A 24,487-nucleotide genomic window follows, 5' to 3' on the forward strand; every position below is an offset into this window, starting at 1 on the left:
GTTATCTGCTGAGTGAACAAAAGATACCCACCTTGCTACATTTAATAGCATACGTGTCTTTATACACATTATAAAAAATTGTCATTAAAAAATAAATAACAAACAGGTATACACTTCTGTTCATTTCAGTTTGCAAATCAAAGAGCTGCTAATATTTGCCGTTCTGAATGTTTTCTCTCGAAAAGTTTTTTTTTTTAACGATGGACACTTGTTGCTGAGAGCTGATAGATATGTTCAAAAACAATTATGCATTGTTTTCCTGCTGTGGCCAAGGAATGTGAAGACAGCCAATGCAGTTGAACGGTTACTCGAAAGATGTGCATGCCAATCTGAGCAACTGATACATCAAAGACTGCGGAGCTGTAAGACATGCACCTTTCGGAAGTGCATGGGGTCTATTCGCTGGCTGCTGTTAGTGATGATTTATCACTTCTGCCTGTGCATTCCCATTGACGCCCTGGTCACAGGACTGCTCCGTGGCTCCAATGCAGGTTGCGTTTGCTGGCTGCTCTTTACCACCACGGCCGCACAAACTCATAACTAAGGTAACCACGAACGTGGAGCCGGTAAAACACGATGTTCCAAACCAAAATCACGGATTATTGGCCAAGACTGCACAAAGAAGGTGTTCCTCTATTCGTGTGAGGTGTACAAAAGGCGACTTTTATTTCATAATCGTTGATAATTGCGTTTCAAAGCGAAAAAGGTATGACAGGTCGTGTTGCAGGATGCATTGCAGGTCTGACGCAGGTTGTGTCGCTGACTGATATATCGACCATGCCACTGCATGCCGGCCTTCGCCACATTAAGACGGCTGCAAACAGCTTTGCTGTAAACCGTTCAAATCAGGTGTGGTCCTTGTGGACCAGGGCACCTGGACAACGTTAATGAGGAACTGACCCTCCTTAAAGTTCCAGCCATATGACTGCATCCTTTATTTTATATTTCGAACTGCAGGTATCTGTGCCAGCTTGGGTGAGCCAAGGCGGCACAGGTAGCTTCAAAAAGGTACCACCGCCTCAGGGCCACAAACCAGAAAAGAAGACATAGGGAAAAGGCACAAGCAAAAACAAAGTATTTGAACAGGTTTTAAATAAATTATCAGCCCTTGTTCAGGTGCGGGGTTGCGTTGCAAAACGCAGCAGTATAAATCAAGCCGTCCTCCAGCGAATCTTCTGTGGAATTTTAGGAGCAGAGGCTCTCATTTCTTGGAAACAGCCCGTTGCAAACAAAAGAGGAAAGGGGCTGCAGCAGTGAAATTTGGGGCAGGAATGAGAGAGTACAATTGAAAGAGAGGAAGAAGTAAACAAAGGAAGAATAAAAGGAAAGTAAGTCCAAGCCAACGCAATGCAGCTGACAAAGTTGTTTCCTATTGCGGCAGGCCACACATCTCGCACGTGCTGCCACTCTTGGTGTTCTGGAAAGTGCAGTGTTGACACGTCCATGACACAGACGACTGGCCTTCTCTGTTCTCGGCAGTCGTGCCTGCAGTGTGGTAACGTCTTACTTAGCGCGGTAAGTGAACAGTGCAACCGTAGAAGAAAGAAAGAAAGAAAGGACACTTACAGAGATTCCAACTAGTCCCTAAGAGTTGTATTGAAACAATGTGCCCCAAATATAGACTATTAGAAACAACAATGGCAGATAGTAAAAGTAGCTCCAATGCTACTACACCCAAAGTATTGCAAATCCTGTTCACTGTCCCAATATCCAATGCAATATCCTCTAATGCTGAGTGTACCTTGACCAAATTTCTCTAAATCTTTTGAAATACAGATTCAAAATTTACCATGAAATGTATTGCTGTTCCAGTTAACAGTTAATTGCACTGCACTGACCCCCCCCCCCAAACACACACAATGCGGAGACACATTAACTGGAACAGTAGTGCATTTCGCTGCAGTTTTTTAGTAACAGTTGAGCCTCCTTGTAATGAAGTTGCATCCAACATGAAAGTACATTTCTTACATCCACAGAGTTCAAGGCAGCATCACCACTCATCTTCTGCTAGCGTCTTTTCTGGCTTATCAAACCTCCTCTCAGGATAAGAGCGACTATGTTGGCATTAAAGGGTACTTCAGTAATACAGCTCAACTTATTTCCCTTTAGCATCCATTTAAAACATAGCATGTACATTGAGGTCCACATCAATTTATCCTTGAGGGCACCTACTGGGTGCTGTTAAATGTTTATAACACAAGCTCAAGTGATGACAGCAGTATCAAATATCAACAAATCATAATAAACAAAGCGCCAGTCTAACGACATACCTGACACTGAACAATGGCAACATTCACAAGAACATATCGAGCTTTTTCCCTCTGCTGATATCAAAGTGCCTCCCGCTATGTACAGAACCACCTGCGAATGTACCAATGCTCTGAATTAATAATACCAGAGCTATAAAGAGCTCCTCGTGTTGTATCCAGAACCATGCTCCGAATACCGAGGCTTTCCTCTTACCCTTCAAAATTCAGAAACCTCAGCCACCAGACAAATGCACTGTGCAGGAAAGCCAATCTTGATGCCCACAAGATCGTACAGGCACCCAGCATGACAATGGGGTCATACTGCTAAGCAGACAACAATGCAGACATATACTAAAATTTACCAGAAACTACACATAGGCAGAGCAACCTTGGACTGAGTTCCAGTGGTCGTGTGTTTGGGCGAGTTTTGCTTTGAAGGAAAGATAAAGGTTGGCCCAAATATGCGTGCTTTGTTGCAAATGATGTGTAAGTGCGTAAGTGTGGTGCTGCGTCGATGCGGCATCAAAAAAATATCTATATATTCACGTCTCTTACATTGGTGTCATGAAGTGGCACACTCTTTTGACATTATTACGTTCTATAAAGACTTCACCTGCTTCAGAAACCTGTCTGTATAAACTTCCCCGAAGCAAATACTCAACTGGCATCCTTTCACCGTCAGAGAACTTCCAACAGCAGGACTGAGATAGCCGGGCGGAACTTGTTCGCTACTGGAATTTATTTTTCATAATCTTCACTCAACATGCATAAAATTGTAGAACGAGCCCAAATTTGTAAACTTCACAAAAAAAGATTCAGGAAAGTTGACAGGTATGCACTTGGCTTGTTCCACAGTGAACCGGTTCGGATCATGTCTTTTATGCAATGATTCTTCGCATAACGCGACTAGGATGCACGAAGTTAACAGTACAAAACAAATTTCTGTTCTTTTGCTTTCATATAAGACACTATTTTTTTTGGTCATGGGTACAGGTGGCAAGAAAATTTGTTCCAGTCTTCGCACAGCATTGCTTGCTATGTATTAAATGGAGTATAGTGAAGCAAAGTTTTCCAAACTATATAGAGTTTAAGCGCGGCACATACCTTGTAAGATCTGCTCAAACGTCTGCCACTGGTCATTTGTTGTCCATTGTCGGGCCATGTCCTGGTTCTTTGTGCGAACTGCCTCTAGAAGGGGCACCATGGTCTCCTGGTAACCCAGCACAAGGTGCAAGAAAACACAGAAAATAAATGCAATGTCAATAACAGGAGATGACTACACAATATGAGATGAGACGACAAGACAAGGCACAGTCTACCGGTTTCTTCAGCCCTTCGAGCAAAACAAAGTCTCCTTATGTCCACCCAGGTACACCTCATCTTGCATAGACTACCTGGTTAGAACCGGTGTTGACAGCCAATGTGAACACTAGGAAATTGCACACAAACTTCGCTATACAAGGCCGCTTACCAGACAATTATGTTAACTTTGGTTAATTACATGTGGTCATTCCAATTATTCTGGGATGTTTCTGAAAAGAGACTTAGTTGGTCTTTGCTGTCCACTATATCTGTGCAATATTTAAGCTCACTAGCCTAATCCCCACCTGAAGCAATCACTTAAAATTGTTGAGCAAGTTGTGAAATCTCTGCAGATTCTAGCATGGGACAGCTGCAGACGTGGGAAATATGAGGCGAAACTAATGCATCAAGTGCTGACTCAGCTACAGGAAACAACTGCGCCGAAACCGAAAATAGTTTCATTGCCACCCCCATCCCACCCCCCCTATAAAAATAATGCATTCGCAGCACCATACCCTGAGTGGCACCATGTCCTGCGAGCCTAGATACAGCAGCAGGTGGAAGTCAGAGAAGGCCTCAAGGGCATTGTCAGTGCCAGCGTTGTTAGCAGTGAACTGAGACAGATGCGTGGCCACGGCCCCCAGGTCCTGGATGTGTCCCTCAAGGAGGCGGTTTTCGACGGGGAAGCGCCGTTTGCCCGGCGCCGCGCAGAAGGTCGGCTCCTTGGGGTCTTTGGGCGTCGACACGGGCACGTCCACCAGAAGGTACTCGATGGGCAGCGGCCGTGCCAACTGGGTCACCTCGTTGCCATAAGAGTCCGTGTACTGCAAAGCCGCAAAGGGTCGCAGTGATTGTTCATGCAATGCCAAACAGAAACGGAGTGGAGTACTTAGAAAGTTGCAACGCCAAAATGTTGCGTAAGTAGAGATGCCAGATACATGGGCTAAGCTGCAGACTTTATTAGAGGTATAACTTTGTGCAGAGGTCACACATGCTGACGGATGCATTTCAAAGGGGCTGTGAACCATTTGTTTTCTTGAAGTCGGGAAATGCACTTGAAGTTAAAAATAGACTATTTAAGAAATATTTTGCCAGAAGACGTACTTCAATGCATTCGGCAGAAGCGGAGTTATTGGCAATCAAAGATCACCCATGATCCCCTTCTTGGTGCCCCCATTACTTCTTCAATGCCTTCCACTGCGAAGCCTACGACAGAGCCGGGCGTGCCCACCATGCTCCGCTTACTGAATGTCACTGTGGTGTGCAGTTCAAATTTGATTTTAAATGTTCACGGAGACACCACTACCGATTTTGGCACATACAATGCGCCGAACTGAGAGGCTATCCCTCAACTTACGGTGGAGTTCATGGTGTCTCATCCCTTTGCTGTGCTACAGTGTACTAGACAGCTGCACGCGGCTACTGTCGTGAAGTGGCAAGTAGCCCGTTTCCTTCTGCACTCACCTCTACAACAGTCACAAAATTTCCAAGGCAAAACGTCGTCTTTATGTTCACTTGTAATGAGCTTCGACCAAGACGGCGACACACCTCGAAGGCTTGCAACTCAAGAAGCAAACGACCTGTTACAGCCGAATGTTGGCACTTGGGCAGGATCATCATGCACCTGGAGCCCCGTCATCTACAGAGACCACTTAGGGCAGGCAGTTGCCCACATCCAAATTGCACATTTAGAAGTGCCATCAATAGCTGAACACAAAGCAATGTCAGTCAAGGTGCATAAGCAGCTGCCAGGAGTGAGCATGCACTGGCAAGCATACGTGTACTCTGACCTTAAGTTTTGAGTGGTTCGGGGCATGCTGAGTGCTCAAAACTAATCGAAATTAATGAGGCCAGATGGCTATGACACCAATAAGCAGTATGGCTAAAGTTTAGCTGCAGTGTGGGCAGTTGCGGCCAAGCATAAGCAGACAATAGTCGGCTTGTACAGAAAGTATGCAATTCTTATTGAAATTTAAAATGCAGATTTTCGCTTACTTCAACCTGTCATTAAACTGCATCAATAAATATACCCAGTAAAAGTAGGAAGAAGTGCACTGATCCAAATGCCCTTCTTGATGGATCTTATGGGTATCTGCTACAGCAGACGTTCATTAATTCGAGTCGGGTTAATTTGATTTTTCAGTTAATTCAATCCCAACCAAAGAACCAAAAGTCCCAGCTGGTACCCATGCATTTCATTGGGCCCTAACTTTCGTTATGTCGATCCTAATATTGGCTTTTGTCAGATAATTTGAACTCCACAAGCCAGCATATGCATGCGCCTGGCCCCTGTGGTCACCCCAATAACGACCTCTTTAGTTCTGTCTGTTCTGTTTAGTTCTGGCATCTGTCTCGCCAGAGTTTAGGCGACAGTGAATGCGTTGAACACGCATCAGGTTCCGTCGAAAATGCTTACTTTTGGCCCACCCTAGGAAGACTTGCAAGCAATAACTGTAGTTCACAATGTCTGACTACGGTATTTACCTGATTCTAACGCACGCCTTTTTATTTTTATTTTACCCTAGGAAATGGGGCCGAAAGCCGCCTTCACAACGCTCATATGCCTTTGCCACATAACACGGCTGTGTTGCGGATAACCTGACTTTAAATGCCGTGCGGAGAAGCTGTTTTTAGGAAACCTGTCGCCATTGTACAATACATATAGATCCCTCCTGATTTTTTATGCTAAAATACTAAGCGTGTGTTAAAGCTAACCTCTTGTTTAAAGCTAGCTGCAGTGTCGTCTGCTGTGTTGATTCTTCATCCTGGATGGCACTGCAAACCTCACGGCATAAGAAATGTACTCCAAAGGCGACTTTTGTCATCGTTGATGATATTACAGGTCTCATCACAAAGTAGTCTGTGTTTTCTTGATGACCAGTGGTAATAAGATAATCATTAAATTATTATCATGTAGTGCTGCATGCACCCAGCTTAAAATTAGAGCTTCAATTCATCGCTTTTGGTTCAGCTTTGTGAAAAGGTAAAAGCTGATGTGCATGGGGATGAACATAGGGCCTTGGGAAACTATACAGCCTAGGTCCATTATTTCGTCCCTCAGTTTACTGACATAACTGATCGAATTATTCGGTAAGTCGAATTAAACAAGATGCAGAAGAGATGCCAAAACACATTGCCGATTCTTTTGGCAGTATCTGTGAGATTCTAACACACCCCCGACTCAAACGTGTGCCCACCTCCTCTGTGTTTAAAGTCGAAAAATATGCAGAAATTACATTATAACTCCTAAACAAAGTAGAAATTTATTGCACACCCGATTTTTTTAGCAAGAAAAACGGGCAAGGGTCTAATATGTGCTGCACAATGGAGACCGGTTTTCTTTAGTCAACTTCGCCGCAGACTTTTTAAAAAGTAAGCTTTACCGCAACAAAGCCATGTTATGTGGTGAAGCTCAAAATGCCCCAAATGCGGTTATGGTTTTGTATCCGTTTGCACCGTGCAGGCAATCTTTGGCCTAATTTTCTGGGGGAAAAATTCACCGACAATTATGATACTCCCTAATGAGATTTGAGCACAGCGCTATACATGTTTACATTTTGTGTTATTTTCATTTCGGCTGGCGCGGACAATCTGTCTCATGTGGCACAATGCAAATGGAGCGAAGTGCACCGCGACTGCCTCGCTAATCTGGACACCGCGCAAGTGGGTGATGTGTGGGCACAATTGACAGCAGCCACAGAATACAGACCTCGCAGACGACGCGCACTAGTTACTCTGGCACCATCTCGTAGTCGTCCCTGCACTGCTCTTCTCACACTTTCGCCATACCCTTCTCTGCTTTCCACCACATGGATCTGCTGCGCCCTCCTCCCCACTTTCCTCCTCCGCTGTGCTCCGCATCCACTTTCATCTTTTTCTGTGCTCGTTTGCTCAGTTATGCCGACGCTCGCCGCAGGAATGTGTGTCTAAGAGCTTCCCTCTACAATGAGGTGCTCCTTAGAATCTGTTAAATACCATAATCAGACATTGTGAGCTATAGTTATTGCTTCAAAAGCTTCACTGGGCTAGCTTAAAATAGCTTTTAAGGGAGATACTGTGTCTTCAACACATTCACTGTCCCCTGAGCTTCGCCGAGACAGACGCTGCTACTAAAACAGTCACAGCTGGGGTCACCTTAGTGGTTGGGCACGTGCGTGCTGTCCGGTCAACTTCGTATTACCCAGTGAAGGCCAATCTTAGCGTTGAAAAATGAAAGTTTGGGTCTGTAATACTGCATGGGTGCTGGCTGGGACCCTCGCTCGGGATCGAATTAACTGAAAAACAAGTTAGCCGGAGTTTAATTAATAGAATTTGAATGTACTCTGCTTTACACATAGCAGGCAATGAATGCTGTGAAGGGTAGAGAGACTTCCCTCACTGCTCGCATTTGCGACAACAGGAAGTGCAAAACATATGAATAAAAGATATAGCTACAATCCCCAACCGAAAATTCGGACAGGGACCGCCAAACTGACAGAATAATCAAGGGTCTGAAATACTAGATTTACCGAAGAAAAAGTCACTTTACTCCACATGTGGCCAAAAAGGGTGTGCCATGCTCTCAGATCATCACTTTTGAGGGATACTTTCAATTTTGTGTGATTAGCACAAGATGCATTGGCATCTACGAACGACTGTAATTTTGGCCCAGTGCCAAGCACACTACTGTATTTTTGAGTATATAACCCGCACCAAAATTTCAAAAGATTTGACAGTAAAGTGGGGATGCGAATTATATGCGAATTTTGCCATGAGGTGTGGCTTCATAGCAGTGCGATTCAAGCTGCTGTGAAGCCACACCTCAGGGCAAGGTTCTTCGGCATTCAGTTTCGTTATCTTTTAGGGAATCCCCCCTCCTCTCCACCCCTGCGTGCTGAAGCTCCCTTCTCCCCTCTTTCCCGGTCGCCCATTCTCCTCCGCAGTATGTGGATGAGCGGGTGGATGGAGCTGCGCCGCCGAGTTTCCCTGCCGCCATGAGGGAAAGCCAACTTCTGCGAGCACTTTTGCGCCGCTTGACGTTCGATATATCGGGAGTCACTGCTATTTTTGCTCAATGTAAGCGTAATTTTTGCTATATATACTTGCTGTAACTATACTGTGTTCAGAAATTGTTCGACCTACAGGATAATTTGATGTAAACGGGTTCGATGTAGTCGGGTTTGACTGTACAATGGAGTATTTACACTTTGTGGATTACCGCTCTGCCCATACTACTGTGCTGCCGGTGCATAGACTTGCACGTCGTTGAGGTGGCACAGCGCATGCATGCACATGCACACGCACACACACACACACACACACACACACCTTGTAGAAGACGTCAGGCACGTACTGGGCGTTGGAGGATTCTCGGACGTAGCCGAGCTCGGGGGCATCGTGCGTGGGCACCAGGCAGTTGTCCCGCACCAGCGCCATGCACTGGTTGGACACCTGGTAGCCCTCCATGTGCACCCGGTGCTCAGAGTCACCTGCACACGCACGCAACAGAAGAAACACAAAGGATGAATTCCACTGGTCGGTCTGGTTCACTCTACTTGCCCCGTGGTGGAGAACTTGTTTTCCAATGCTCAATTTAGAGAGTGCTTGCGCTTTGCACAGGTCATCTTGTATTAAAGCTCAACTGCAATGAAATTTGACTTTGGCTACATTGGCAACACATAAGCAGTATGTGCTGTTGAAGCAACCTTGGCAAGGCTGCGGGGCAGGTAATTATCTAAATTTTTTTGATAACTTTCAAATAGCACCTATGCAGATGGCATGGTCATGGTTAGCAGGTATGACACAAATCGCAAACCAAGGGGATCATGCGTAGGCACTGCACTGTTTCACAATGTGCCTGCAAGTTAATGGCGACATTTCCTTTAGTTTCAGAATCAAAAACGTCTCTTCTTGTTGGGTTTTCGTCGCGCACACACTCATACTTCAAGCATAATGCTTTGCATAGAGATTGCTCTATATCCACACTATCTGCAACCTAGGCTCTTACACAGTCCAAAACTTAGTTCCACTTGGCCTACAACTCACTCCGAAGCACAGCAAGTTGCTTTACGCAGCTCTGCGTGAATACATGCACAAGCTAGCCTCCTCCACACAGTGCTAGCGTGTTCTAAATGACGCTCTACTGGATCTGCCTCGGCAATCATACTACAGTTTGCCACGGAAGTTTCATGATCAAATAAAAAGAAAACAAAAGAATGAAGATTACTGAGGGACTCTGGTGCTTAGCGAAGCGCTCGGATGTATGACCCCGTGTGGCTGCTCAACACAGGAGTGAGGACAAGGGAGCAGTGGCCATGCACAAGTCAGTGCGCACTGGCACTGGTCGCCACTGACCTGTGACGCAGACTGTGACAAACTTGGAGCCAAAGTAGCCGTCGGGAGACAGACGGCAGGGATTCGGGTGGCTGTTCTGAAAGTGGCCGGCCATGATGCACTCCTGTGCGCTCAGGAAGCAAGACTCCTGCAGGCAGAGAAGAAAAATGGCCGACCATGACGTATCACTGTTGGGCAGGTGCAGCGGTGTGTCAATGAGTGTCTAACAGAGCACAACAGCAAGGTGTAAAAAAAAATATGCACGGATGGGCACTTCATGTTTTGATAAGTCTTGCATAGTTTATTGTAACCCAGAACAGTGTTTTCGCTTGACTGTATAGGTCACGGAAATGCAGTATGATGATTGTCGGTGCGAGTACACCGTATGTTTCGGTTGCAAGCAAAGAATTGAGATATTTAGAGGGTGTGCAGGACAGTTTTGGATTAATGGTGCCTTGTGCATGACAAATGACGTTTTAACATTTGTCTTTACAGATTTCCTTTCTTCATATTTACATCTAACTGCTTTTTGCATTAAAGTTCAGTTGAAGTTAGTGCTTGTGCTTTGTGTTTTGTTGCTCCTGTGTCCCCATTAATTATGCCCTACCGGCCACCAGGAAAAAGAACATTGCCACTTACATACAGAAGTATATGTGAGTTAGGCGAGTGCTGCTTGTGCTATGTTATGTGTGCATTACGTGCACGAACAATTTCACTTATCAATCACATAATTAACTAAAATTCGCCAATTAAGCTTGTAAGCAACAATTTGGGGGCATGTTACATTGCAAAATGCAAGCCAGCTAGTAGGCAAAGCATACCCATTTGCCAGCAACCTCATGCCTTGCACCACTTTCTGAGAAATATGCCCGGAAAATGTGTGGCACACTGGATTGATGTTCAAGTTAACACTTCAAGCGACTGTATTTTTCAACAGTCCAGCTAAATATCAACTATTAATGGAGCTACACCATATGTTAATTTCTGGCAGTGACAACCACAAAGCTACTTGTTTTGTAAAGGCCACCTACTCTGCAGCCTTCGCTTCACACAACCTATCTTGAACAATTATGTAGATTAAGATACAGCGTATAATGAATTAATGTTTTGCACAATAATCGACACAGCCGATTATAATACAAATTAAGTATTGTTGAAAGGCTCACAACAAAAAGAACATACATTCCATTAAATGTTTTTATAGATGGTTACTTACAAGGAAACGCACATACAAAATGTCTGACAATAAAGAGGTTTTCGTATGAATTTTCTCATTTATATATAAAGAGAGAAAAGGGGGAAGAGGTTGAAGAGTTCATTGGAATGCCTGACTGCAAGGAAAGCCTCAACTGAAAACTAAATGCGAGAAATCGCAGTTGCAACAACTCTGACCGCATACTTTGTCTAGATGTGGTACCGCAGACCACTGGATTTCTATCAGATATTTTGGAAATGCCCACATGCTGCAATCAGGTCTCTCTTCCGCACCTATGGACCGTAGCGCCTAAGAATGGCTACACGACTTAGTGGGCATGCAAAGAGCCTTCAGATGATTTGTGACAATGAGTTACGCAATCAGGATGGCAAATTTAATAATTAGAAATGTCACAAGCTGCCTATAAGATGCAGATTTCCTGAGGAGGAGGTTTTGATACATTGATGCCATAAAGCATAAAAACAGTTCCATGTCAAGGAAAATTAGGATAACTTTCTTACCTTTATTTCTGGTAAAGGTGGGCAAATACCAAATTCTTAGAATACAAATCGAATATGATTAGTAGGTACCGAATATCATATAGTCAGACGCAGTTGCATGTATTTATAGCAGTAACATTTATTTCGGTATAATTAGGTACCTTGCATGTATTGACTTTTGCAAAATAGACAGCTAGCTATACAGGTAAAAACTATCAGTTTTAAACACAATATTACCGATTCGTCAATAAACAACAGCACAAATGTCCTCACAACCACGTTTAGAGCCTGATGGCAAACAAGCCCCGCAAAAATTTCGAGACTGCCCGAAACACTAAATGGCAGAATACCGAGCAAAAATTACAGGTTGTCATATTAGTTTCCACTGCAAAACCCAAAACACGCCTTGCATTACTGATTTTGTTTCTGTGTCGCTTCAAAGAATTTTGTCGTTTCACTTCTTGGCTTGTGTTCACAAAAAGCACTTACGCTAGAGTTTTTTGTAAGAGTGAATTACAACCAATCCTGATGCCAAGCATATCATTAGCAAGACATCCCTTACAAATGAAAAGCTTTGTGTATTCGGTCCCCAATGAATTGCGATACTTTGTTTAGCAGACAGACAGACAGATAAACACTAGGTTGTCGCAAAATATTTTGTAATTTTCTAATATTCAAAAATAGTGAAGAGTTATAAATGCAAACATTTAGTGTGCAATGTTCAATTCATATTCAAAACTTTGCATATTCTCCAACCCCCGATTTCTGGCCAAGAGAGTACAATTGTACAAAAATAAAACAATATCATTATTTAGAAATAACTTAATTAGTAAGGTTTAATTAATTAATATGTGGTACTATCCACACTCGAGAACTTACTCTAGCATATCAGAGGCACTACTATAGGCTCCCCATTGCTTCCTGCACTTAAATCGCAATTTTGAGGTATCAAACCCAGCGTAGCAAAAATTATGTGTTGCACATTATAAGGTTAAAGGGGTACAGTGAAACCTTGTTAAACCATAGTTGGCCGGAGCTGAGAAAAAGTATGTACTAAACGATAGTACTGTTTAACCGAAATAGCATGAGATCACACCCGCTTACCTGTCAAAACTGAACACGGAATTCGGAGAAAGTGCAATGAAAGGGGAAAGAAACATGCAGTATTTATTCACTTCATGCGACAAAAGTGTTATTTTCGTTTGATGCCGCGGTGGCCTAGCAGCGACGACAGCGGCCTAAAACTTACTGAAGCTGTGTGCCAGCTTTTCAGCCAGCCCCCTCTTCTCGGCAAACACTCGCATGGCAGATTCCTCGTTGGCGTTACATATTCTCCATGTACGCGCGTGGCAGCACTGCAGAAGTCGCGGGCCACCTTTTTCATTGTGGGGTGCTGTTCTCGTCGCGACGATTGCATTCGTGAGGCTGACATAACTTCCAGCTTCTGCCACTGTTGGGTCTGAATCGCCCATGCTGTCGATTTCCGTGTCGTCCTCATCACTGTCGCTAGTCGACACATCAGCAAGAACAGAGGCAACGATGATGGAAAGTCGAACCTCGTAGCTGACATCTCTTCGCGGTCGCAGCAGCGCTGCCGAGCAACTTCTTCGCATTCCAAATGCCACACACTGTAGTCAACAGCAGATCCCTGTTGCGCGCCAGTGCCAACTTCTTCGTGTCACGTTCGATAGCACGAACGATGTCTAATTTTTCTTCTATGCTGAGCACCCGGCATCTTTTTTATCCAAGCTTCAGCATGACGAGAGTCCTCACTTGCATGACGCCACAACGCTCTCTGGCACGGCGCCGAAATGATGTTGATAGTGATGTGGCTTCATGCACAAACGCACAGGGCGCTTGGAGGCCGTTGTTCCGATCTCTAAGGCTTGTTGTTCTGCCAGGCCACCCGATGGAGACGACGCACTGCCGCGTTTGCGCGACAAAAAGTGGAAACACTACATGTTAACCGACACGTACGCAATAAGCTGGTACGGTTTATGCGGATACAAAACACATTATGTTCAATGGCTGCTGAGTCGGGGATTTGACTTTACTACTTTTAAAACGAAACTACTACTGTTTAAACGGGTATCGTTTAATGAGGTTTTACTGTACTGACACAAAAATTACAACTCAAAATAACTGGCAGTTTACATTGCTGTGAGCTCATAGGTATGATTTGTAATGTATCAATAGCAAAATGCCATTTAAAACGCATTTCCTATCAATGTAGTCATCAGCACGTGCCCCTTTTGCAAACAAGGTTATGTCACAAGTTTCAGCGACTAATTTTGGTGACATACGACGTTATTGGTTTGTGTCGCGATTCGGAACACATTTCAGCACTGTTTGAATTGGGTGCCTTGCACTGACCGCACATGAAGCGTACGGACAGACTTCTTACCGTTTACGGATTGCCAGGTTACCGGTGCCATGGCCGGCAGTAGCAAAGCTGGTGGCGACCTCCTGTGACAATTTTATTAACTACAATGCATTCTTCTTTTTTTTCTTTTGTCGCGTCAGCGTTATTATCGAAGAAAATTCTCCTAAAAGTATGTACATTATGATTATGTTGCTACCAACGCTTTACACAGCAGTTAGAATATGCAACTTGAAGTATTGGTTTTGTGCACTCTCTGGTGAGACAATGCATCACCAGATGTTGCTACCAGCATTGTTTTTCCCGTACATCTCCACGGTTACCCAGCAAATCACAAACGGTACAAAGGTTGGGGACATGCTACAGTCAAACCCGGCTATATCGAACTCGCAAAAAAAACGCCTATCAGTTCGATATAGAGCATAATTCGATATAAGCCTGCTAAATAATTGGATGTCATAAAAGCACATACCATTTATAAAATCACTTTATTAACAAAACTAGCTTAGTTTGGCATAAATTAGTCCTGCATTTTCTTCTGCTTGGGCAATTTCGCTGCCTGCGACGCACGCACTTCCCCACGTTGTCTAAGGAGTCGGAGCAGCTGAGGCCGCAACCTTCCGCATTCGCGCAGAAGCGCCGGACTAATGCGAGTGCACCAATCACTTCGGAGGATATGGGCAAAGGACCGTAGTTGCTTTCCTCAATGTGCCTACTGTCATTTGTGCTCAGTACGATGTCGGCGATGTACCGTATTTACTCGCATAATGATCGCACTTTTTTATCTGAAGAAATTGACGCAAATTCAGGGGTGCGATCATTACGCAGGTTAAATTTCCCGCGAAAAAAACATTTTTTTTTCGTCCCCCGTTTGCTGCGGGATGCGGGACACCTAAACAAAAATGGCGGCCGGCTGAGCAAGCCGAAATCGCCGAACGCGATTTTTTTTTTCTTCTCGTGAGTACATTACATGCATTGAAACAGCTTTTTCCGTATCAGTAATGAATAATATCGTTAATATCGGCAAGTTTGCGGCAATAACGTAGCCATGTCCACTTTGGGGGGGCAGAAACGGATGGGCGCGCTTAGCTGCCAGTGGCATAGAAACACATGGAGGTCATGCTGCGGGAACTGCGGCATCTGTCTTCACTACTACCCTAATACCGCACGTTTGCGCTAAGGGTGGGTGAATATCTTAGCTGTGTTAGAAGCGTTGGCGTATGAATAAGGTACACTTTTAACGTATCAGTGTAAACGTGGCTACTATCGTTGCCACTTGCGATTTGTTGCTTGCCCACGAGTGCAGATGAGAAGAATCGAAAGGCGCCTTTTTTGTTGTTGACCACAACCATTATAAAGCCTACACATAATAAAGGAAAGTTTGGTTGTACCTCTTTTTGTCATGGAAGTGCGGAAAGTGATTAAAGTAATGAAATGAGGCATCTACTTAAGAGTGTTTGGTACGTGCAGACCGCCTGGTTCGTCTTGAATAGTCGTTCGCGTAGCATTCAACAGATGGTAAGCGCAATCATTATTAGCTAGACTTGGCACACGATATATCGCTGCGGCAAGTTCGGGGTGCGATCATTACGCGGGAAATAAAAAAAAAATCGAATTTTGACGACAAAATTCAGGGGTGCGATCATTATGCGAGTAAATACGGTAGTCTTCGTTTCCGGGCTCTACCGTGGTCGCGACACCATCATCTGCACTCACAAACTCGTCCACCGTTGATTCGAATGTCCCGGAAATTTTGTCAGCTAGCTCCAAACTTCGGCAACACCGGCAACGGCTTCGTCGCATTCATCAGAATTTACAGTCCTCACCGAGCACGCGGAAACCGGCACGTATGAAGAACCCCTCGTACACGGCCGTGCGTATGCGTCAGGCGCCATGGGCACCGGGTTGCGAGTCTGGCCACTTTAGCCCTAATCGTGCCGAGAGTGCTCCTCGGAATCTTGCACGCTGCGGGGACATCCAACTTCTCATCGCGTTCGACGCGATTTACGATTTCGAGCTTCACGACGAAAGGCGAATTCTGCCGCTTCATCACGGCAACACTGCAGGAGAAGGCCCACAAGGCGCAAACACAATAAACCAGAGAAGCAGCCAGACAACTCGCACTTTCGCCATCTTGCACGAAGAGAGCACAAGAGCTTCTGATTGGCTGTCTGAGCAAGCGCTGTAGGCGGGCTAGGATCATCTTTTGCTGGGGAGTGTCGCTAGATAGTGATCTAAAGAAAGGAAGGACGCTTGATTCTGCAACCCGTGTGGGAGCACGGCGAAGCGTCGTCAGAAGAGAGGGGTGGCAAGTGAAAGATGATAGAAAAAGAGGGAGGATGGTGGCCTAATAGACTCCACTATGCGCGACACGGGGAGTGTCGACGGCTCGCCCGAACAGCCCGAGATAGCGCGGTCACGGTAGGGAGAGCGGTTGGATGGAGCCGTGTCGCCGGGTTTCCCCGCTACCGCGAGGGAAAGCCAACCTCTGGGGGCACTTTTCCGCCGCTTGACGTTCGATATATCGGGAGTCACTGCAATATTTGTTTGATGTAAGCGTAATTTTTGCTATATATACTCATTGTAACTATACCGTGACCAGAAATTGTTCGATATATAGAATAATTCGATGTAAACGGGTTCGATATAGTCGGGTTCGACTGTAAAATGTGGCTAAAGCTCTCTCATGCCGGGATCATACTGCGCAGTGGACTTCTGTCAAATGAAGCATTACGATGGTGCAGGAATGCACCGGTTTCCCACCAAACTAGCAGACAAAACAAGAGCACAGATCAATTGATAGACGGTGTGCTCGTGTGCGCCCAGGTGATCACTGCTGTTTACGAGCGTGCGTTCTACGTCACGGGGCACGAAGTGCTCCTCAAAGTCGAAACCATGACTGGTAATGAGATACCAGCACATAGCTAAACAATCCTCGTACACTGGAGCAAAAGAGTTTCTTTAGCAAGATTACTGGGTCAGTAGCTACTGATTAAGCACAAGAAACAGAGCCTAAAGAATTTTGTGTCAGTACTCAAAAGACTAGACATGATTTTTCTTTTTCCCGTTGTTTGGATTTTTTTCTTATTCAGGTGCACAAAATATACATTTGCGGATGTCAAATGCAAATGCAGGCCAGAAAGGGTCTTTAAAAGAACCCTACTGTATACAAGAGACCCACAGGGGGAGAAATCAGACTCACAATGTTTCGGAGGTGCTTGACAGTTCCCTTTTGGAGGTCTTCAGGCACAAGGTCGGTGAAGATCCAGCCAACGCGAACCAATCCAAGCCGAGATGCCAGCTCATCCACCAACTGCTCCTTCTCGTCTGGCAGGAGTTTGATCGCATCTGGCGTGCTCTCCTGTAAGGTGGACACATGAAGTTCTGTCAATAAAACGACGCTGTGTGCATCAGAAAAGAGAAATTACTCTTCAGACGAAGGTGGCATCTTCTGCGACAGCCGCTGAAGTTTGCTGAAGCTTTTTTGGCCTCATCCTGCCCCGCCCCCTTTACGAGTTCTGGCAGCTGCTGCCTACCTAAGTAAAGTGTACAGTAGGATCTAGACGATATGAATCTCACAGGGCGGCGCAGGAACTAGGATCACACAAGAACGTAAAAAATGTCTGGAAATTAAGGGGGAGATGTGGCAACAAAATGGCCAACTTGCTCAAAATTTGACTTTTTAAAAATTTGTTTTCCTTCAGCCGTCCTAAGACCCTCCTTTATATTTGGAAGAAATACGCAGCTGAATTTAAAAACGACTGCACTACTTTAGTGTGCTGTCTTCGAAATCTGGAGGACAGCTGACTTCTGGAGGTGCTATCGCATTACTAATCGTGTGAGTGCAGCTTTTCGTTGATGCAGCTCCACTATCTGGTATCTCGGCATCACCATAAACACGAGAGATCATAGATTCAGATAGATGCAGCACCGTATTTCTCCATGCAAAAATGAAAACAACAAACGCAAACACGAAAAGGGACTAGCATCATGATTTGATACTACAGTCTCGTGGCACTCAGGGAGTGCGCTCCTATTAGCTGATGAGAACTGGAATCACTGGTGCACTTTTTTGGCGCACATCTTAGCAGCAGCGAGCTGCACACTGAGTGTTCCGAGACCGACATTTCAAGATCTGCCTGGTTGTCTTGTTTCTTTTGTTGCTCCAGCCTAGCCTGATGGTGATAAGGCCATGATTTGGGCAAGATAAGGGAATGTGTTTACTTTGCGGCAGCCAAGCTGCTTCGTATTGTGCAATCTTACGGGTGCAAAGGTAGAAAAGTTTTTAGTCGTTGCCGAGCGCCCAAGATGATGAAAGGTGTGAAATAAAAAAATAAGGCTACCCACGGAAGCGACTGCAGCCGACCTTGCTGACACGGCAAGGCTGGTTCCCATGCGATTGCTGGCCCCTGATAAAGTTACAAGGTGTTTGAAAACGGCTAACAATTTGCACCACACTGCACAAAGCACAAGCTTTTGCCGGAAGGGGGGTGGGATGCATGGCGGTAGAGCCATGGCGAGGGACAAAGGTCACCCTGGCAACAGGAATGTGACCGGCAAACTGGGCCCTCCTTGCTGGCTCCGCCGGGGACCGAGCGGTGGCTCAATTGTTGATATCATCTACCACAGCACTTTACTATTTCTTTTCTATGATGAAGCCACCCAATACCTGCACTTTCTTCTAATCCCCATTTTGTGCTCTCTGTTCCAGTATACACATAAACACGGCCATGTTTGCACACTCACCTGCGGGGGCTCGTAGATGGCGGCGACGGTGGCGCGGATACCCAGTGGCACGTCCTTGTGGGGCTCGTAGCGACCATACAGGAAGCCTATCCGCTGGTGCATGGTCTCGCGCCAGAAGTCCAGGAAGTGCTCGACAATGGTCGGGTTCTCAAACATAACCATGTCCACATGCCGGTACACCTGCCGGTTCAGCGTCAGAGCATTGGGCTGGCACTTGGTGCAGATGCCCCGTGGCCACGGCGCATGGTCGCGGCAGCCTGGGCGCAACTTGCAGCTGATGTTCTCTAGTCCTGCAAACTTGCCCCTGCAAGAGAACAGATGATGCAACAAGCTACGTTTCAATCCCTGCTCAGTGACCATAACGTTAGCATGACTTGGCACGCTAATCAGTTGCACATTCTTTGGGTTGCAAAACATGACAGACAGGGCCCTACATACGAACACAGCATGCGTCTTTATTAGCGGTGCTCAAATACTGAAATTTCTGAATTCAATAAGACTACTTGAGAAAAACAACCTTCGTCTGCGTGGCGCTCAAAATACTTCACGAACCAAATGAGAAAGTCGTGCGATAGTTCATTGGTTAACGTGTCCAGCTCATAACTTGCACATTGCTCCAGTTCGATCTCCAGTAGTAGAAATAGCGGGCAATGTTTCGTTGTTGTTCTTTCTTCTTTTCTTTTTGCATTTAGCTCTGCCACACAGCGAAGGTGAAGCCTATAATGTGGAGTTGGCTTGAAAACAATAATGACAGAGTATGGACTAGTGAACACAGAAAAACTAGTTTGGGAGCAGTGAAAAAAAAAGAAAGTAATACTAACGAGGAACTGGATCAAAGGCTTCTTTTAAATTCTTAAAGAATGAAAACACAGATTGCTATGCATAAAGTCTATACTGTGCAGCACTCACTTGTCAAGGCCACCAGTGATCTTGCGGAGGTAGGAATGGAAGGACAAGTGCTTGATGCTGTGTTCCCGCATGTAGTTCTCGTCGTAGGGCTGAAATAACGAATAAGTAAATAAACGAATAAACAAACAAACAGAACTAGTGGAAAAAAGGAACATTCAGGTCAGCGAGAAGGCACATTCGGTCACTACTGATGAATGCGGCTGAATCGAAAAGTGTGCAATCAAGCAAGGACACCTTACCTCCAAGGGAGTGCAATGGACGCATTTGGCATTGGCCCCATGATGACAGCTTTAAAAAAAAAAGTGGGACACATATGACCAATGGTAACACACGCTCAAGGTCGTTTACAATTAACTGCAGGATACACAAAACATTGCTTGCTAAATCCACCATTATGATAAGCATGGGCCAGTGTAACGAATATTTATTCATCATAAATCCATTATCTGTTGATGCATTGCAAAATAATAGGAAGGAAGAAAAAAAATGTATATTTGCAGCAGCGCAACTGCTGTTTATATAACGCGAAAAACATCTGTGGCAAATTCTCCCTTTACCAAAAGCAAAACTGATGGCGCCACGTCTAGGTACAGTTACAAAATATTTTAGACGTACATACTGAAGAAGTTAGTTTGTGAGAAGATAATCTTACAGATGAAGCTCATGTTTAAATAAAATAAACATTTCTTTACGCTAGTACATTGAAATTGAAATGCCTGCGAGAATAAGGACCTATCAGTCTTTCAAGCTATAATATACACAATCACATGAACTGCATTTTACTTGGAATTCATTGAAGAACAGCAAAAAACACCGAGCAAAATTTTGGCCAGCATCCATATCACTAGCTGCACACGGGCTGAAAGCTTCACGCAGATACCAGTAATGCAGATTTGCAAATGCTGACGACGAAGTGTCTCGGGGATGCTCAGCCCCTGACGTCACTTTGCGAGACCTTCCATAGACGCTTTCATGCCCTTTACAATCCATTATTTGATGCTTCAATATTGTGTTCTCGTAATCAGCGTCACAGACACTTGCAGCAGCCATACATGCGAGGTGCTACGTTGCATCTAACAAATGAAACTTGAATTGACCGCTCTGCCATGGTAAGTAAAATTTTTCAGTATGGCAAAGCACCGTTCATGCTTTGCAAATCATGTATTTCCCAGGGAGTGGAACGGAAGGTGTGTTGCTAGCATAACCTTTCCTCCTATCCTTGAACTTTCTATCTTTCTCTTGAGCACGACCCTTTTATGGCATACTTGTCGATGTAATACAGTTTCCATGTGACACATTCTTGGAATATGCAAGTTTTGTAGACAATGGGTAAGCTACATAGTGAGAGAGAAACTTGTAGTTGCAGGTTAGCATGTGCTACCGTTCGGCGCACAGTTAAGCTGTGTTCCTGCCAGGTATGTACTAACATGTTTCCGCTGTATGTAGTTTCCTTGTGATACATATTTGAAATGTGCAAGTTTTTATAGACAGCGCTGTGGGTAACTGTGCGGTGAGCGTTCACGAGGCTACTGTCCAAGGCTACTAGTCAGGCATGACACAATGCGAGCTTTCTGAGCAGTTTATCTCGGAAGGCGAAAAAAGCAAAATACAATATCTTTCTGTTTTTGTCCGCCACTTGCCAGGAGGCATGCAAAGGTCATCATGGCTAAGTGAAACACTCACAGCTTGTCATCACGTGGTCGGTCGATAAGGCCGGACTGTTTCGCAAGAAAGACGTCCACCTCGTCTTCGGTGACGAAAGCAGCTGGAGCAGGACTGGCACGCCTTTCTATGGTGCCATTGCCAACATTGACAATGCCACCCTGAGCAGCTTGGTTTGTGGGTACTAGATACAGCATGTCGCCATGTCTGGTGCAAAACAGCAAAACAAAACGGTTGAACAAGCAGTAAAGAAAATCGGTATCGTTGCTGCAGTCGCAATATGAATGAACACGGAAAACGCACCAAGAGCAACACGGCCACCTAAAAAAGTCTGAAACAGGGCTGAGAAAAAAAAAAAGCCCGACCAGTGCGCAGATTATTTGCAGGGGAGCACCATTCGTTCTCTTGAGTGCACTGAGTGACGGTTACTGATGCTGTTAGTGCCTGTCACACAGAAAGCTTTAACTGTACTGAAGTAAGTTAACCGTTGAAATGTCTGTTCGATAGAACAGTTCTACTTGGCACAGAACAGATGTTTTCTGGCACAAAGGTTATACGCGACCAAGAAGCACCAAGGAATATGAATACACGTAAAAGAGTGATAAAGAGGTTAAGGAAACAAAGGATTAATCGCCGTAGAATGAGTGGAAAGGGTGTTATAACCCAGATCATGGTGTCGACGCGTCAGTGATGGCCGTTGAAGTTCAGTCAACGAGTGCGCTTGCCGCTTGGCGACGTGGTTGCCTTCCTCTAACATTTAACAGAGGTTTAAAATCGGTGGTTCGATAGGTGCGGGCATCCGTGCGGTGAAGTGGGTGGCGCGCACCAAAACAATGACGACATACCGTAAAGAAAGACTTGCGCGTCCGGTATATTTATTATAATTCCGCGGAGATCCTTAGGAACGGAAAACTTGCGTTTAGGTCGAGAACAACTTCGCGCTAGCACATGCTCGCTCGAAAGATGCTATGATCGCCTTGGTTTGGCTGACTGAGCGGATGTACAAACAACTCAATATCGGCTCTAAGTTAAATGTCGAACGGACAAAGCGGACAAGAATGGGGTGACTTACTTGAAACCGTGCGTGGACAGCCGGGTATTTTGCAGAGGTATGGGACTCGATTTTTCTCTGTTTCTATAGACGGTGAAACACGTCAAATCGGGCAAGTTGAAGGCACTCTTTATCTGTGAGAATAGAAAGGGCGATCAATTCTTTTCTTTTTTTGTGCTGCAAAGAATGTTGCGACAGGTTTGGCACATGATATCCGAAACACTGAGCCTTGCTACAGCGAGTGTTGTAGTAATTAAAGGTACCTTGTTGTAGAGAACAGCCGCCGTCTCCCCTGCTTCGCATTCGACTCTCTTCGTCCCTTCCGGAGATTGGACACGGAGTATCTGCAAAAACGCACACGCTGGCAGATGAAGTCACCGGCTTAAATGTTAACAGACTCAACGATACCAAACCAATACACGGCTGGTGCATTAGCGCTTGTATGAATTAGCTGAGTAGGTTTGTCCGACTATCGTACAGACGTTGCACGTCCTTTGTGCGGCCAGGTAGATCTAAGCACTGACCATTTTAGTGAACGGGTATCAGGCACGAGTCCTGTAGCTGCGAACGACGGTTTCCCCGCAGGAGGCGAAGAGGAATCAGACGCGGCACGGCGACGTGAAGACGATGAATTTCATCTTTTGCCTTCGCTTGCCATTGCGGCCATATTGTTGCTCTCGGACGCAGATGCTCAGATGTTTGAACGGTGCTGCCACCTAAGCGAGAACAGAACCGAAACTGTGTCCTATCAAACCATGTATCAAACAGAGTTGGTTGCGTGAATGCCGTTTTAGCTAAAACGAATATCGGTAAACGGTCTTTTGGTTGTATAAATGATGATGGAAGCTCTACGACAGACGCATTATGGAGACCTATATTAGCGTTTTATTATGCTATCGCTATCATGCCGTTGGCGATCAATCCGCTGCTTGTCGTTTCAGCGTGAATGTCACATATTAACGCGATAGCGCTAAGAGCGCCGTGTTGCAGAATATCTGGCATCGGCGTCCAGCGTCAGATGTTTCAGCAAAAATATTTTCTAGCCACCTATGCCCAGGCCCTCCATGTGGAGCAAGGAGGTTACTTAGCTAATTGAATTTCTCAAGCTAAGATACGTAGAAAGATTGTAAAGTACGACTTACACACAACCTACAGACATGATACCGTCGGATTGTGATTTGAATATACGAGAAAACAATTCTGTTACGCGAAAACTCAAACCCCTTTTCCAGCGTTTCTACCATTCATAGACCGGCCACGGCGTCCGCCATTTGCGCGCGCCGGCGCGTGAATAGTTCGGAGGCAACAGAGATGCGCGCCCATTTGCTCGAAACACTTCCAGATGGCGCTCGCCTCTACCGCATAACGACCCACGCAAACGGCCGCATTACTACCAGAAAGCCCGCCTTCATGCATAGCGTTCGCCGCGAGCGTTTCCCTGTAAACATTACGGTTACATATGCTGCAGTTGCTGGGAAGCGTGAGTAGCAGTCGGGGATCTTTGAATGCTATCGCATTCCACTCTTAAAGGCGAAGCTTAAGCGTCCTTCAAATTTTTTCTCACCGATGCTTCCGTCTTTAACTTGCCCTTGTGAATGGTGTTTTATTACTACCAGAATCCATTGTACAAGAAATGTCTATTCTTGCATCATAAGTCTCCTGGCACTATTTATTCGCGAACTACACCACGTTTGCTAGGATATGAGGAAGCTTGGCTACTACATTTTCACAGAAGCCACATTCCTGCAGTTAAGGTATAGCTTAGAGAGATTTTTAAATGATTTTTTTGCCCATACAAAGACAGAGGAAATTCGTAAACAATCCCAGAGAACTGCATATGCAACCTTTGCTAGAATTCAGCGATTTTGCCAACAATGCAGGTGTTAGCTGTTGCTTCATGCAGTAAGATCAAACGCGTTAATTAAATCGGGAAAGTTGCAAGCAAAAATTCGGCCCCTCAGTTATTTCGTTCATCGCAATGCCAAAAGAAACAAAAGTGACAGACTGTAGTGCTCAAGAATCTCCAAAGCACCACTTGCACACAGGCCAGAGCACTTCAGCTTTTGCAAGCGAGCAAATGACAAATGTAGGACAGCGGTGGCACTGCCATATGCTGCCACAGTGAACATACATTACTACAATGCGAATGTTATATATACTCTACAACGTAAAAGAAAAAGA

The 24,487-nt window shown here is 45.2% G+C and overlaps 1 protein-coding gene across 1 annotated transcript; it reads right to left on the bottom strand.

Annotated features, from left to right (window-relative positions):
• Positions 1-642: 642 nt before the first annotated feature.
• Npl4 (nuclear protein localization 4) lies at positions 643-23,008 on the bottom strand. The gene is made up of 13 exons (XM_050176848.3): positions 22,831-23,008; positions 22,570-22,650; positions 22,328-22,440; positions 21,277-21,462; positions 19,833-19,881; positions 19,594-19,682; positions 18,685-18,988; positions 17,141-17,299; positions 9,885-10,011; positions 8,859-9,019; positions 4,067-4,375; positions 3,354-3,459; positions 643-1,485 (listed from the first exon to the last, which is right to left on the bottom strand). Exons 1-13 carry the CDS (start codon positions 22,831-22,833, stop codon positions 1,370-1,372), a joined length of 1,803 nt encoding a protein of 600 aa, XP_050032805.1. The 5' UTR covers positions 22,834-23,008; the 3' UTR covers positions 643-1,369.
• Positions 23,009-24,487: the final 1,479 nt, after the last annotated feature.

This window comes from Dermacentor andersoni, chromosome 8 (assembly GCF_023375885.2).
Source record: "Dermacentor andersoni chromosome 8, qqDerAnde1_hic_scaffold, whole genome shotgun sequence".
Taxonomy (NCBI): Eukaryota; Metazoa; Arthropoda; class Arachnida; order Ixodida; family Ixodidae; genus Dermacentor; species Dermacentor andersoni.